Below are 13,506 nucleotides of genomic sequence, written 5' to 3'. Positions count from 1 at the left end.
TACAAGTCAGTATTATTGAGTACCGTCAATACATTTCAGTTCCATTTTGAAATACCTGCAGTCTAGAAAATTCAGGTAATTTTCATTCGCTGCGCAACAAAAAAGTGAATTAGAGGGAAAAACTTGAACAATTGGAAATATTGATGTGAACAATCAAACAGTTTTATTCCTGTTGAGAGGCCACCAAAGCTCATGTAGAAAGTAGAACACAAGTTTTCCCAATTGTTTTTCCCAATTATTAACATGTTAGCAAACAGCTATCTAATTATACATACCAACAAACCTGCAGCAACATTATTGATCATTTGTACTGATTGCAATATTCAATCACCTTTTAGCTCTGTTTTGGCATCCACCAGCCCCTGAAGGAAATTCTCGTTCTTAAGCTGTTAAACCCACTCCTGTTTTCACAAGCTTCTTGAAAACATTTTGTGGTGGGCAGGTAGCATATAATAAGAGCTTTGTCGCTTTAAAGAGCTGCTAAATCAGCTATAATACAACAATAGACATGTGGAGTTGGGTGAGGTTCTTCTGTGTATGTATCAAAATGACAACATGTCCCACAACTCTTCTCTGGTACACACTAAACATCTTTGCTTTTATTCAATTTATTTACTTATTTATTTTTAAAGTAAAATGTTTTATGTTTTAATTTTGCTGGACTTGAATTGTCACAGATCTGCACCTCACTCTCACAGTAAGAAATAGTTCACTAGTCACTAGAATAAGAATCACCAGTGTCACTCCTTTCACATTAAATATAGTAATCTGACACATTGGTAATATAAAAATAGTCATTATTGCAGCTTTAAGTTTTGATTACATGCCAGAAAGAAAAAGTCAACACACAGGACTGTTGAGCCAAACTGTCCTTTATAAGGGAAGTTAACATGTTTAGTAAGACATGTTAAATCACAATTCTGACGTTATCCCAGCTAAAACAGCTGATGACAAACATCAATGTCATTCAGGTCGGGTTTGTTTTATGATTCCAATACGATGAGCGATGAGCCTGCATTAAATGGCATTTTTTCCCCCTCAGTTTCTTTAAACGAAACATTACCACCACAGCTGGAGCCATTAATAGCTTATGTTCAGAACAATTTTACAAAATATAAATACTTCACTATAGCCAAAAGCGTACACAGCAGAAAATGTAAGCAAAAATGAAATACTCAAAACAAAAAACAGCAGGGTTTAGTATCATGAATTTGTGCAACTTCACCTCAAACTGTTATCAAAATAACAAACACACAAATTAAAATGTCATAAGTTAAATTAAATCCACCAAGAAAAGCAAAAAGAAAAAAAGAAACACTCTTTGGGTTAGTGAACACGTGTGCAAATGTCTTAATGTGAGTGAAGGCCTTCTGTCATCCTAAAATCAGAAAAAAGAAATTTTAAGACAAATTATTTTTAATATTATCATGTTTATAATCTAGTTTCATCAAGACACCACAATAAATTCAGGAAAAAGCACCAACATCAATAGTAACGCACACAATGATGGTCAGACCAACCACTATTGAGTCAGGACTAATATACATTTTTCAGTTTTACTAATCTGAGGTGCTAATTAGCATTCAAATATTTATCTGCATTCTTTTCAAATCATGATCTAAAAATCCAGACTAATTAGATAGAGTATCAAGACTTTTTGATAGTCACATAATAAAAATGAAACTCACATGTTTTCTTTTCCTTCGTTCCACCTCATTTCATGAAGCCTTAATTGTCCAAGATCTCTCTGTCCAGATAAAAGAAAAAACATAATTCAACCCAAACAGCCCAATTGTTATTATTTTGAACATTTAATGAAGTTACCATAATAAAATTACCAACCAGTACCCTACTTACTGCCTCGGTTAAGACTATGGGGTGCTCTGGCAAGAATTCCGGTTTCTTCCTGGCCTCAGGACAACTTGCCAGGCCGATTAAAAAATCTCTTGTGTAAGATATTCTGCCTAAAAAAGAAATCAATACAGCCTTCTGTCAAAACAGGGACCTTCTGCCAAACCACTACTGTAAGTAATGATTTGCAAAAAAACGCAAACAATTTGTGCCTTACCTTCTTTCTGTTTCTGGAGGCTGACGATCCTGCAGAACTGCTCTATGCCCACATTTGTCTATCAAGCACAAAATTAGAAACTTGTTGTCCAAACCAGCAGCTGAACAAGGCAATGGGTATATTAATTTTGACTTTTAAAAGGGGACAAAAACTGCTTTGCATGAATCAGTGCGACTGAAATGATTGACAATGATGACAAGAGCTGAAATGATTGATCGATTAGTCATTCGACAAAAAATTATTCAATAACAATTTTGAGAATCACTGTAGTGGTCATTTTTCAAGCAGCAGAGCCAAGCGTCTCAAGTTAATTAAGCGATTGCAGGATGCAACACTAAAATATTGTCTTCTTCGGGATGTCTTACCTCTTGATCCGCTTCCTCCATCAGTGCCTGTGCACATGTAGCAGCATTTATTTTGGACTCTAAATGAAGTGATAAGATTCTCACATGAGCACGTCATTGAATGTGAACATGACACATTTCAAACCGATACCTTTGATCCATTGCTGCGAGTTTGACCAACTGGTGCTCACCAATGTCGACATGGAGGCAGCGGCGCAGGGGCCTGGCAGGCTCCAGGTGTTTCTGGAGGACTCTTCTCCTTGATACCTCCATTCTGGTGTCAGTAAGGTTCAAACATGTTTTAACCTACTGCACTCTACAAGGCTTGCTCATCACATTTACACTGAGTAGTGCTGTATTACTACAGGCAGAAATCACTCATGTTTAGATATATTACTTTTCAGAGTGGGGTTTGCAGATCATTAGTTAGGGGTCTTGTAGATGTAGAGGGTTATAAAGCCATGTCAGGAATAGTGTTACAACTACAGTCTGAGAAATGTGAATGTATTACTGTCTTTCCCAACTCATAGCGGACAGGTATGTAATAGAAAACACAACATTTATCAGTGGCTGACCAGGGATGCCCCAGGCTCAGTGTAGCATGACAGCTAACGTGGGCAATCCTACAGTTATATTGGCCATATTAGCTTAAGTGGATTAACTGTCAGCTAACGTAGCAAAACATAATTTATCTGTGCGCAGTGGTTGTAGAAAACTGTAAGCAAGAACTCGTAAAAAAGGCAAATTTGAAGCACAGGTGGGAAGTTTTAGTTTGCCATTTCAGAGTGTTTCATGGCAGACATCAGTGTAAATCCTGGACTGAGTGAAAACCTCAGGCGGCTAACGCTAGCCGTTATGTTTAACGTTTACCGATCACTACTCCGTCAACGGTCGGTCAATCATACATGGTTTAGCGTTATAAAATTAACTAAACAAAATAACACTAATTATTAACGAGTTAAAGTTTGGTGATGGCGAAAAAAGCACCTAACGCTAACTTGACAATGATGCAGATGTAATTCAATAATGACCATCATTCTAGCTAGTGCCTAATAACTAATCGTACTAATAACTCATACGGGAAAGTTAGGAGTTATCGACGTAGCAAAGTCGTTTTACTTTACAAAGAAGGCATATTGTGTTTAATTATTCACCTGTGGTTCTACAAAACTCCTCAGCGTGGTTTTCTGCCTGCTCACTTCACCGGTACCCAGCTAGCCAGAGCACGACCACGACTTCCGGTAAATACTTTCAAAATAAAACCCTCATCAGCACACCATAGAGGGACTGGCTCACTAATTCTGCCGAACCAAGCCTCTTGTGGCTTAGGTTTGATATTGTAAATTGTAAATAGCGTGGCTTTCTTGATTGGTATACACATTAGACGTATCCTATCGAGTAGGGTTTTTTTTTGTGAGTAAGAAATTGGTCACAACATTCACTATCAAGTCTGCAACATCATACTTAGATTTTCAATAAGGAGCTGTAGATCTTGCCATGGAGTGAATTTTGCACTTGTTCTTTTCAAGTCCAAGCACTTAAATCGTTCAGACTTCTATAAGACAACAAACTGATATACGGGATATTTTATCTCTGCTGTACACCCAGGAATAATCATAATCATATGTTCTGACATCCGTGCAGTTTTCAAAATCAAACTCCACCTCACCTGTAGCCCATGAGGATGCTTTACCTGTCACTGGTGTTGAATTGGTCTATCAGGAGAGAGGAGGTGAGCTCAATATTTGAAATGCATGTCAGATTCTTACTGTGGTAACTATTCCTCTCCCCAGTGTTTCTCAGTTTTCAAGTCCTTTTCTTGGAGTGATGGCTTTTATAAAAAGGCACATAGTATATGCACCCCAACTCAAATTGAACCTATTCTTAAAAGACATCACTATGTGATTTCTGTTAATTGCTGATTAACCTGCAATTCATGTACATAAGAATTTCCCAAGGTAAGGTTGTTTGTACTTTAAGTGAGAGATCTGTGAAGAAAAACAGACAATTCAAAAGATATTAATTTTTATAAAAACACTCTTCACAATAACCACATAGTAAAATTATCTTTACATACATTTTCCAAGTGAATTTAACAAAAATATTTGACTTAAGAAAAATCTAGTAATTCACTTTAAGCATTGCATACAAAACCCATCTTTCATCTAGTCACTATATTGCCAAATCACAAAAAAAGGAAAATAACTAAATTCAATGTATTCACAATGATGCAGCACCATGCCACTGTAATTATAATAAAAGGGCAACTGCTTCACTTAACTCTCTTTGATTCAATCAACTTTGTGTATATGTCCAAACCACACTCTAGGGCATGTTGGGTGTCATGAAATGTCATGTCACTTTCACACAAGTAGTAGCTGTATTTTTCTTGGACCTATTGGTCTTCCACTCAGTTCCTCAACTGCTGTTAGTGCCTCACGCTGGGACTCAAATACTGCAGTTGCAGAGCCTTTGGATTTCCCACTCTGGTCATACTCCACAGAGACAGATCCAGGGATAATACGATATCCATAGCAAAAATCATATATTTCCTCATTTCTGATTTGAAATGGCAAGTTAACCAACTTTACACAGGTGGGACCATCAAAATTCTGCATTGGGGTATCAAAGTTGCTGCGACCACAATTACCTCTGTCTTGTGGGGAGTAAGGGCCTACTGTAAAAGGCTCATAATCACTGCTTCCATGAAAATGGGCTTGTGCATTGGTCACTGGCATATTACCATCATGAGGCACCTTAAAGTGTGGATACTCATTGCCACCAGGACGATAGGATGCCTTGCTGTTCCTGGCTGAATACTGCTCCTGTCCTGGCAGTGGCTCTTGCGCAAATGGCTCTTGCACCATTGGTGGCTCAACGCCCAACTGCCGCATCTGAGAAAGTGAAATGCATTTCAATGTGACTTCTGACCCAAGAAACCCTTGGCCATTGAGAGAGAGGGCACTCATAGCCTCTGCCTCAGACCGGAAAAGAACCAAAGCCTTCCCAACACCAGCACCTTTATGGTCACGCAGCACGAACACTTTGTCCTCCGCGACATTAAACCCAAGGAAGAAGTCCATGATCTCAACTTTCCGTACATCAAATGGCAGGTTATGCACAAACAGACACATCTTCTCCGAGTTATGGGCATCACTGGGGTAAGATGGAGGCCTCTGCTGAAACATTTCAGAGTTTCCAGGAGGTCCAACATCCATGGTCTGAGATTCCAGAAGGGTGATCATTTTCTCTCTGGAGATTGGGCGGGTATAAACCCATCGGTTGAGAAAGGTTCTTTTTTCAGGAGTTAAGGCATCACAATAGTCACGTAGATTCCTGAACAGGACAAATGTGGATCTGGTTCTTCTCCCATCATTGCCAATTAAGTGCAGGATCTGGTCATCCGCAAGCTTTGCATTATGAAAAAGCTTTTTTATATCTTCTTTTTCCACTGTATAGGACAGATTTTCCACCAAAACACAGTACTCTTCATTAGTAGGAGCAATGGATCTATGGGCCAGAGGTGACTGTGATCTTTCATGATGTTGTGGATTTCTCTGATTGCGAATTGGTGATCTATCCCGTTTAATGTTGTCCTCCGTGTTGACCGTCATTGACACTTGCTCAGTCATCCGATGCCAGTCGTATGCCGTTGTTGTCAAAACCTCCACATACCTTGACCCAATGTATCTCCTATCCCTCTTCAGTCCTTCATATGCATCCTCTCTTGTTGCAAATTTGACAAAACCTTTCCCATTCTTTGCACCATGTCCATTTTTCAGCAAGATTATTTCATCGACAAGTAACCCACCAAAAAAGTCCCGGACTTCCGCTTCAGTCACAGAGAAAGGCATTCCTTTAAGAAACACATACAAGAAGTCATCATTCTTGTCTGAAGCCCTTTGGTGCAGGGGGGGAGGGGTACAACCTGATCTGCTACCTGATCTCCTGCCCACCTCAGGGTCCACAGATCTTCTAGCATGTCTTGCACTCTCCTCAAATCGCCTCTTGTGATCTAGCTCTACATTTTTTGTACTCCTCTCAAGCATGTTCTGCATCTCTGTTTTACTACTTAGTAGCAATGTAACAGGTGAACCTTTAATGTACCCCCCTGACCGGGTCATGGCTCTTCTTGCATCTTCATCTGAAGCAAAGACAATAAAAGCTTCCTCTCGCTCCCCACCAATTATATGCACCCCTCCATCTGGAATTTTGAGGCCAGTGAAGAACTTGCGAATATCCTCAGAGCCTGCTGTGACTCTCAGTCCCTGTAAGCGAATGACGACCGCCATGCTGAAGCACAAACAACAGCACCTGCAGACAGAAGGGTATAAAATAGCATTATTGCCAACAGAGCCTCTTTAGCTCGGCGTCAATTTCCTGGCATTCCGATCTATCACCACTTAACTGGAATAGCTATGTGAGATAAAGGATATCGGAGACAAACGAAACCCATTATGACCAAAGGCACCAACAGCCACTTTTACAGACAATCTAAAATCAGCAAGTTGAACAGAACAACTCAGCAACTCTAGACAGGATAAGACCCCAAAATAGCAGCTAGATTAACAAATTAAAATATGAAGGTAAAACCACCTCCTAAACAATTCCAGCCAAAATCCTATTTACCATATAACAAAACAAGACGCACGCAAGACTCCTTACTTTACCCCAACTTCACTACTCAGATATCTTTGAAAACACCAATGTTATTCACCAGTATATTCAAGAGTTCAGTCAAGTCCATCATTGCCTTAAAAAAAAAGACAATATGACAAGTCTAAAAATACAACGCAACACAATCAATTTGGCAGTCATTTACCTTTTTTGCCCAAGATCATTTTCATCAGATCTAATCAAACAAACTATTAGGAAAAAAATAACCATATCATCTTATATGCATGCACAGAAAATGTTCTGCACACCTCATACACAAATCATTGGCTAACTATTCAAATCCATCACAAAAAACTCAATTACAGCAGTAAAATTAAACTTGATCTTAAAGGGCTAATTCTTTAAAACACTGCTGACAGAGCTGTAGACTTAGAAAGGCTGGAGGGTAAAGGACTGAAAATGCACCTCCTCCCAGAATCCAATAGTCCATAGAGAACTCGCCATAGCCATCATTTTACATTTTCACCCTTCCCCAACAGTAATGCTGCATCCACGTATTGCGTATAGCAATGGTTTACCACCAAGTTTACCACCAAGAGATCAGTGTCTCCAGGGTTGAACAGGTATTTTCCTGATGCATTTGGAGGAGCCTTCGGTATGGGACAGCCTTGTTGGATCCATCAATAATTTGGTCTTGAAATGCAGACTTAGAAGAAGCCAGTCCTCCATATGGAACAGCTACTATTCAGCATGCACATCGCTTTTATCATGGCATAATATCCACCAGGGATTTGTATTCAATATGTCAACACCAGCTACGATCCAGCCAATGCAGCTCAAAATCTGTCAAAACCACAAGCTCTAAAACAATAAAAACTTACTCCATATTCAATGTTAACACTGACCACTGACAAAACTACTATCTGCTCACAGTGCCCATTAGTGGAAGTAATTTCTCTGTATTGGTTTGCAGGACAGATTTTCCACCTACAAGTTGTTCTGATTGAACACTGCTCCATGAGGCACACCACATTTCTAAAGCTACGAGGGACGCACAACTTTACTACATTCTTCCAAGACAGCACTGAAATCAAGATGTCTTCATCCATCACACCACATTGCTGCTTTTATTCCTCTAACAGCCATTCCTAAATATTCCATTCATGGCACCAGAAACAAACTTTTGTGGACACGGTCACAGATTGCCATTTACACCACTGTTGCTGTCTGTTCATTCCAGAGCTTGTTATTCTGGTTAATCCAAAAGCGTCAGTGTCCCCTCTTCTTGCCCTTTCAATGTCACGCTCTGCTCGTCTCAGCAATATTTCCTCCTTGGTGTACTCTGGTGAAAATTGATACAGTGCAACAGCTGTGTGCAACAGAGTGTAATCATCTTCTTGTCAGGGCTCCCCGTCATTCATTTTGATGTACTAAAATTAACTGAAACCAGTGGGAAGTGTCAGTAATGTAAATTGCGTGCACATACGATTTATTGAGATGATTGCACAAAGCAAAGTAAAATCAAATTGCAGTTTATCTTATTGGGCTGCAACACGGCTAAAACCATCAGATACAACACCACAGGGCACCAGAGAATTAGCATAAGTCTGTCTGAAGTCCAAATAATTTGTATTGGTCACCTAGGTTCAACACAGTACCCCTGGCTTGAAGGTGGGAGCACCAAAAATGATGTTTTTCACACCTCCCGCATCAAATGTGAAGCCTCTCAAGTCATTCTCTCAAGGAAGCATTCAAAGTCGACTGGCCTAACAGGTTTGTCTCGACAACCTCATTATGCCCCTTCATTGACAGGCCACGGGAACAGTTGCTATTTAGCGTGTAGTCTTAATATTTTAGATTTAAATGTGTGTCAACAATATTAAGTTTGTATATACCCAAGGTTTGTGTCTGTGGCTCATCGTCTCCACACATATTCTTTATACTATGAATACTCACACACCATTTTTGTTCTATAATTTCTGTACAGAAAATTACACAGATTCTGATTCTGGGATTTCACAAGTTCAGGTCCTGATGACTGTCCTGCTAGGGCACAAGGCCCTCAAAGGTGCAGTTACAGGTCTTCTGGTAAGTAATTTGTTTGTTCCCCTTGGTGTTTAGGAAAATACTGCAACAGCACATTGGGCATAAACGCGCCATGGTGTCTCCCGCGAGTATAACTAAATAAAACTGATTCCCCAGTTGGCCACACACGTAGTTAAATCCACTATAAAGGCATTACAAGGGTACTACCGCGCTGGGCTAACCAAAAACAGCAACACTGTCACCTATAATAACGTCTGAATAATATCGCCTACCGCAACGATGACTGACGCTTACAGACAAAACTTACACAACTTGAAACTACTGTAACGTCGTATGAAATTTACCATAGTTAACGTACCCTAGTTAATTAAATTGGAAGCTTGTCCGCGACCTTACAGTCAAATTAAAGTGCAGCGAAATGTCCAGTTTAGCTAACAATAGCCAGTTAGGCCTCTAGCTTTAGCGTTAGCTCGTCTGACGACCAACACCGGCCTGCGACAACGACAAGCTATCCTTTATTAACGCCACAATAAATTTACCTAACCAACGACAACACTTACACAATAGACAAGCTCAGACTCTCGTGCAAAAATCGAGACGAGTGGACAAATTCAGTTCTGTCTGAATCAGCTTCTTGTTGGACTCGAAAGTGTTGGGAGACCCTCCTTGTTCTTCCGGCTCTTCTTCTTCTTCGTCTCCTCCGTCTAGAGCCTCTTCTTCTTCGCTTCAATTAGCGGGCTGCAAACCAACGTGAAAACTGGGTGCCGCCACCTACTGTGCCGGACATATAGCATTATGACTTCATGAATACTTTCTGGATGTTAAACCTGTGTTATATAAATAATAAACCTACCTGTAACTGTTTGTCCCCTATCCCAAAAAGACAGTATAAGGTGTTGCACTGAGCTCTGTTTGTCATAGTTTTAATCATACAGTCACCTCCCTTCTCACTCTTTTGAATTCTGTAATGATATTAAATCCAACTCTTGTACAGCATGCAGCTGCCGATACCACCAGATTACATTTAAATCATAAACTGTGCATTGTTGAGGTCTCAAAAGAACTCTTCCATAAATAGAAATGACACAAATACAATTTACAAGTCACGATTTCTCCTGTGTTGTTGTCTGGGGAGAACAAATTCAATATTTCATGTCACTATCTGTGCGTAAAGGATAGTTGCATATTGCTAGTACACGGCATCTGAGAGTTTTATGTGTGTATATTTTTGATCACAATGAAATACAGACCGTTTTGATTCTATCACTCTCACTATTTTCTCACCAACTTCCTAACAAGGCAGTGAGGCTTTTAGTGATAACTGTGTAGTTTTTATTTACTAAGGTGCAGAGCATATGTGATGATCACATCATGTGATGTTGTTTGACACAGCAGCCACAGCCAGGGAGAGACACTGTGCGGATCAAGGATCACCAGTGTGGAATAAATAAGGTATTCCCACGAGCCTAATCATTGAAGCAGATCAGGTTGGCAGCCTTATTTTAAGTTGCTCTCTGGGGTTTGGTTCATCGGTATCATTTGTGATCTCGCTCTCTCTTCCAACTCTTGGCTAACTATGTTGCTAGCTCGATAGTACCAGCACTCACCCAGGCTGAAGCTGGGGCGCAGCAGCAGCAGCAGCGGAGCCTCAGAGCCGACGATCCTCTCCGACAGCTCCGTATGGATTTGACGTCGGCATACATTGTTGCTTGATGTTGTTCAAATGGCCGATTACAGGTGATTTCGAAGATGGGGGATCCTTGTGACCTTAAGCACTTCGTAAAGTGAGTACTCCGAGAACCGATTTTTACGTTAATTGTGCTTTAGCCATTTCACCACACACAAGTAAGACAAAACAACATTAGCTAGCATGCTAAGCCGGGTGCAGAGACTGGAATGTACGGATCCATTATATCTTAAAACGGAAACGAATGTCAAACTATTCCTCCTTATTCATTAAATTACAAAGGTAAGGAGCTCTGCGTCCGTCGAGAAAACCTTAATTACAAAGGTCAATAAGTAAACCACAAGTTAACAAAGTGAGTATAACGTTAGCTGTTACCTTTGCTAGTTACAGTGAGAGAGTTAGCTAACCCAGCTAGCGTTAGCTGCTGATGCTAGCTAGCGTAGCTCTCCGGCTAGCCGTCTGCGTTTAGATAAACGACTGTGATTGTTTGCCCCCCTCATTCGAAAAACCTCTTAAACGTCAAGATGATCACATTTCAAATCACATTTTTGTTGGCCAGTGAACATTAAGAGGATGAATTATACATGACATAACGGGAGCTAACGCTATCTTTAAATATGGCCCACGGAAGCCCTGTTAATGTTAGCTAACCTAGGTTAGCTTAGCTGGTTCAAATGTGTTTTATAAACCAGCGTTGCAGCCGAATAGCTAAGTTCATGTTGCATTACCTGCCTACTCACTACTTATATGTGCGGTGTAGTATGACTAGTAAGCAAATTCGGTTGAAACTAGATTGATAGGTTTGCCTCACATCCACTCGTTTTCATAGTGGGCAGAATCGTCCTTTTAAAGGCCATGTTTTGGCTTCATACAATCCTCCCGCTCAGGCCATGCTTTAGTCAGTTCCCTAATTTGATTCAAAGCAGTCACCATTTGTTTTCACAAATGTATCGATGTGTCCTTAAGCATAAATCCTCTTTCGACACACACCCTTTGTGTTCTGTGGGCCATTTGCTTGCACTGTACATGTCTAATAATGAGATGCATGTTACCCACTCGCCCTGCATCCATGTTTTTCATCTATCTTCGACCATGATAGTGCTATTTATAAACCATAGGTGAATGTAACCTTTTATTTCAGTTCTTGCTGTGATGCAACTAAAGTAACAGCTGTAGGAAATAACAGCCCACCATTCTGGGAAAAAGGTCAATCTTTGTCTCATATTAAGAGGTGCAACTGGTCTCTCTGTCACCCTGCAACGATAGATAAGAGGAATCTCAGGAAGGGACGTTAATACTCAACGGTTTGAAGCATGTGACACCAAGGACTGTCTGACATGGTGCACATATAGACAGTGTTTTGCTCAAGCCAGACCCACCATTAAACACTATGCCAAATAATTTATGCATTTGTTGGACTTCCCCCTAGATGTCAGAGTTATATAAAAACTTCCTGACAGAGTAGTTGTAAGCTGTTGTGGACAAACGGAACTCAGTTCATTGCAACCCTATCTCTCTTTTTGTCAGGTGTGGCGTCACTTTGGAGGGCTCATTTCTCTGATTTGGATTGTTCTTGACCAGCAGCCTCTTCAGGCCTTCTAATCCTAGACGAGTTTCTCAATGGACACTCTGCTCACATCAGAGATCAGGTATTAGACAGCACAAACTGCACCTCACAGTGTATGTCTTGTTTAGAGTAGTTTGAAATGCATTTGGAAATGATTTTTGAATGGTTTCCCAGTTGTATTTTGTTTTGGATGTAGTCTGTCCAGATCTTTTAGATAGCAAGGTCATCCTAAGCCTAAGTCTTGTGCTTTGTCATGATTTTTAAACATATTTGACAATTAAAAATATGAGACTATCCTTTGCAAAAAGTTTGGGGCTCTTTTTTTGAGATTTCGACATCTGATAACATTTTGTCTTCATATGCCTTTATCTATTAATGCTGATATTTGTGACTGGCCAGTATATTGATTGATACATAGTTTGTGCAGTGTAGCCACAAATACAGTTAACAGTACATTAATGTTTAGTTAGTTTACAATGACCAAAACACCTTTGAAGAGTGAAGCTAATTCTCTTACAAGAATAAAATGAAGACATCATTAGCAGGAAAGAGGACACATTTTTTAGAACGGTAATTTCAGGTCCTTTTATCAGCTGTCAGATATTTTTGTGTCACTGTAGGAACAATAGATGAACACAATGCTTGGTATTTGGTACTATGTCATGCTCACACAGTTCATTTATGTTTGAAAATGAAACACTTGTGCTTTGTAGTTCGAACAATATTCCTGTATCAGTTAAAAGGGTAAACTTCTTGGTCTATTAGGTCCAGTCCATCAATCATTTGACTGTAAGCTGCTTATTATAGCTCTTTCTATATAACAGAATGTCATTGCAGAAGTGTCTCATTATGAAGGTCACGTAATAAATGGGAAAAAATTAAATCCTAAAGGATTTAATGACCCAATTGTTGCCCTGCACCCATATCAAGTCTACCCTTAGGAAAATACACACCCTCTAATAGGACAAAAGTAGGAAAAAATTCCAATTGTTCACTGTTTTGCATATAAAATACTTGTATCTCTGTGCTTCTTTGTATTTTGTTTTTTTATTTATTGCCTCAGCGTCAGTTGCTTGTCTCAGCAGTCATCAAGCTATGTGATGTGAGTTGGTTAGGTTATTGATTGGGTCTTCCATTGTGTACAGGACCCTCACAGATGATCTAAATGTGCTATATT

The 13,506-nt window shown here is 39.8% G+C and overlaps 2 protein-coding genes across 4 annotated transcripts; both read right to left on the bottom strand.

The window, feature by feature from the left end:
• Positions 1-866: 866 nt before the first annotated feature.
• On the bottom strand, positions 867-3,617 carry gra (granulito). 2 transcript variants are annotated; one of them, XM_070836009.1, is made up of 7 exons: positions 3,567-3,617; positions 2,604-2,686; positions 2,434-2,492; positions 2,069-2,126; positions 1,858-1,964; positions 1,689-1,747; positions 867-1,378 (listed from the first exon to the last, which is right to left on the bottom strand). In XM_070836009.1, the coding sequence occupies exons 2-7, from the start codon at positions 2,683-2,685 to the stop codon at positions 1,351-1,353; spliced, it is 393 nt and encodes a 130-aa protein (XP_070692110.1). In that variant the 5' UTR covers position 2,686; positions 3,567-3,617; the 3' UTR covers positions 867-1,350. The 2 variants fall into 2 exon arrangements, with proteins under 2 accessions (XP_070692110.1, XP_070692111.1); XM_070836010.1 differs by lacking the exon at positions 3,567-3,617 and having other exon boundaries at positions 2,604-2,788.
• A 787-nt stretch (positions 3,618-4,404) lies between these two features.
• rbm12bb (RNA binding motif protein 12Bb) lies at positions 4,405-9,753 on the bottom strand. 2 transcript variants are annotated; one of them, XM_070835358.1, is made up of 2 exons: positions 9,636-9,753; positions 4,405-6,726 (listed from the first exon to the last, which is right to left on the bottom strand). In XM_070835358.1, the coding sequence occupies exon 2, from the start codon at positions 6,702-6,704 to the stop codon at positions 4,776-4,778; it is 1,929 nt and encodes a 642-aa protein (XP_070691459.1). In that variant the 5' UTR covers positions 6,705-6,726; positions 9,636-9,753; the 3' UTR covers positions 4,405-4,775. The 2 variants fall into 2 exon arrangements, with proteins under 2 accessions (XP_070691459.1, XP_070691460.1); XM_070835359.1 differs by lacking the exon at positions 9,636-9,753 and adding an exon at positions 9,434-9,598.
• Positions 9,754-13,506: the final 3,753 nt, after the last annotated feature.

The sequence above is a fragment of the Pempheris klunzingeri genome, chromosome 8 (assembly GCF_042242105.1).
Source record: "Pempheris klunzingeri isolate RE-2024b chromosome 8, fPemKlu1.hap1, whole genome shotgun sequence".
Lineage (NCBI taxonomy): Eukaryota > Metazoa > Chordata > Actinopteri > Acropomatiformes > Pempheridae > Pempheris > Pempheris klunzingeri.
The sequence above is the reverse complement of the archived record's forward strand: the minus strand, read 5'-3'. Positions and strand labels throughout refer to the sequence as shown.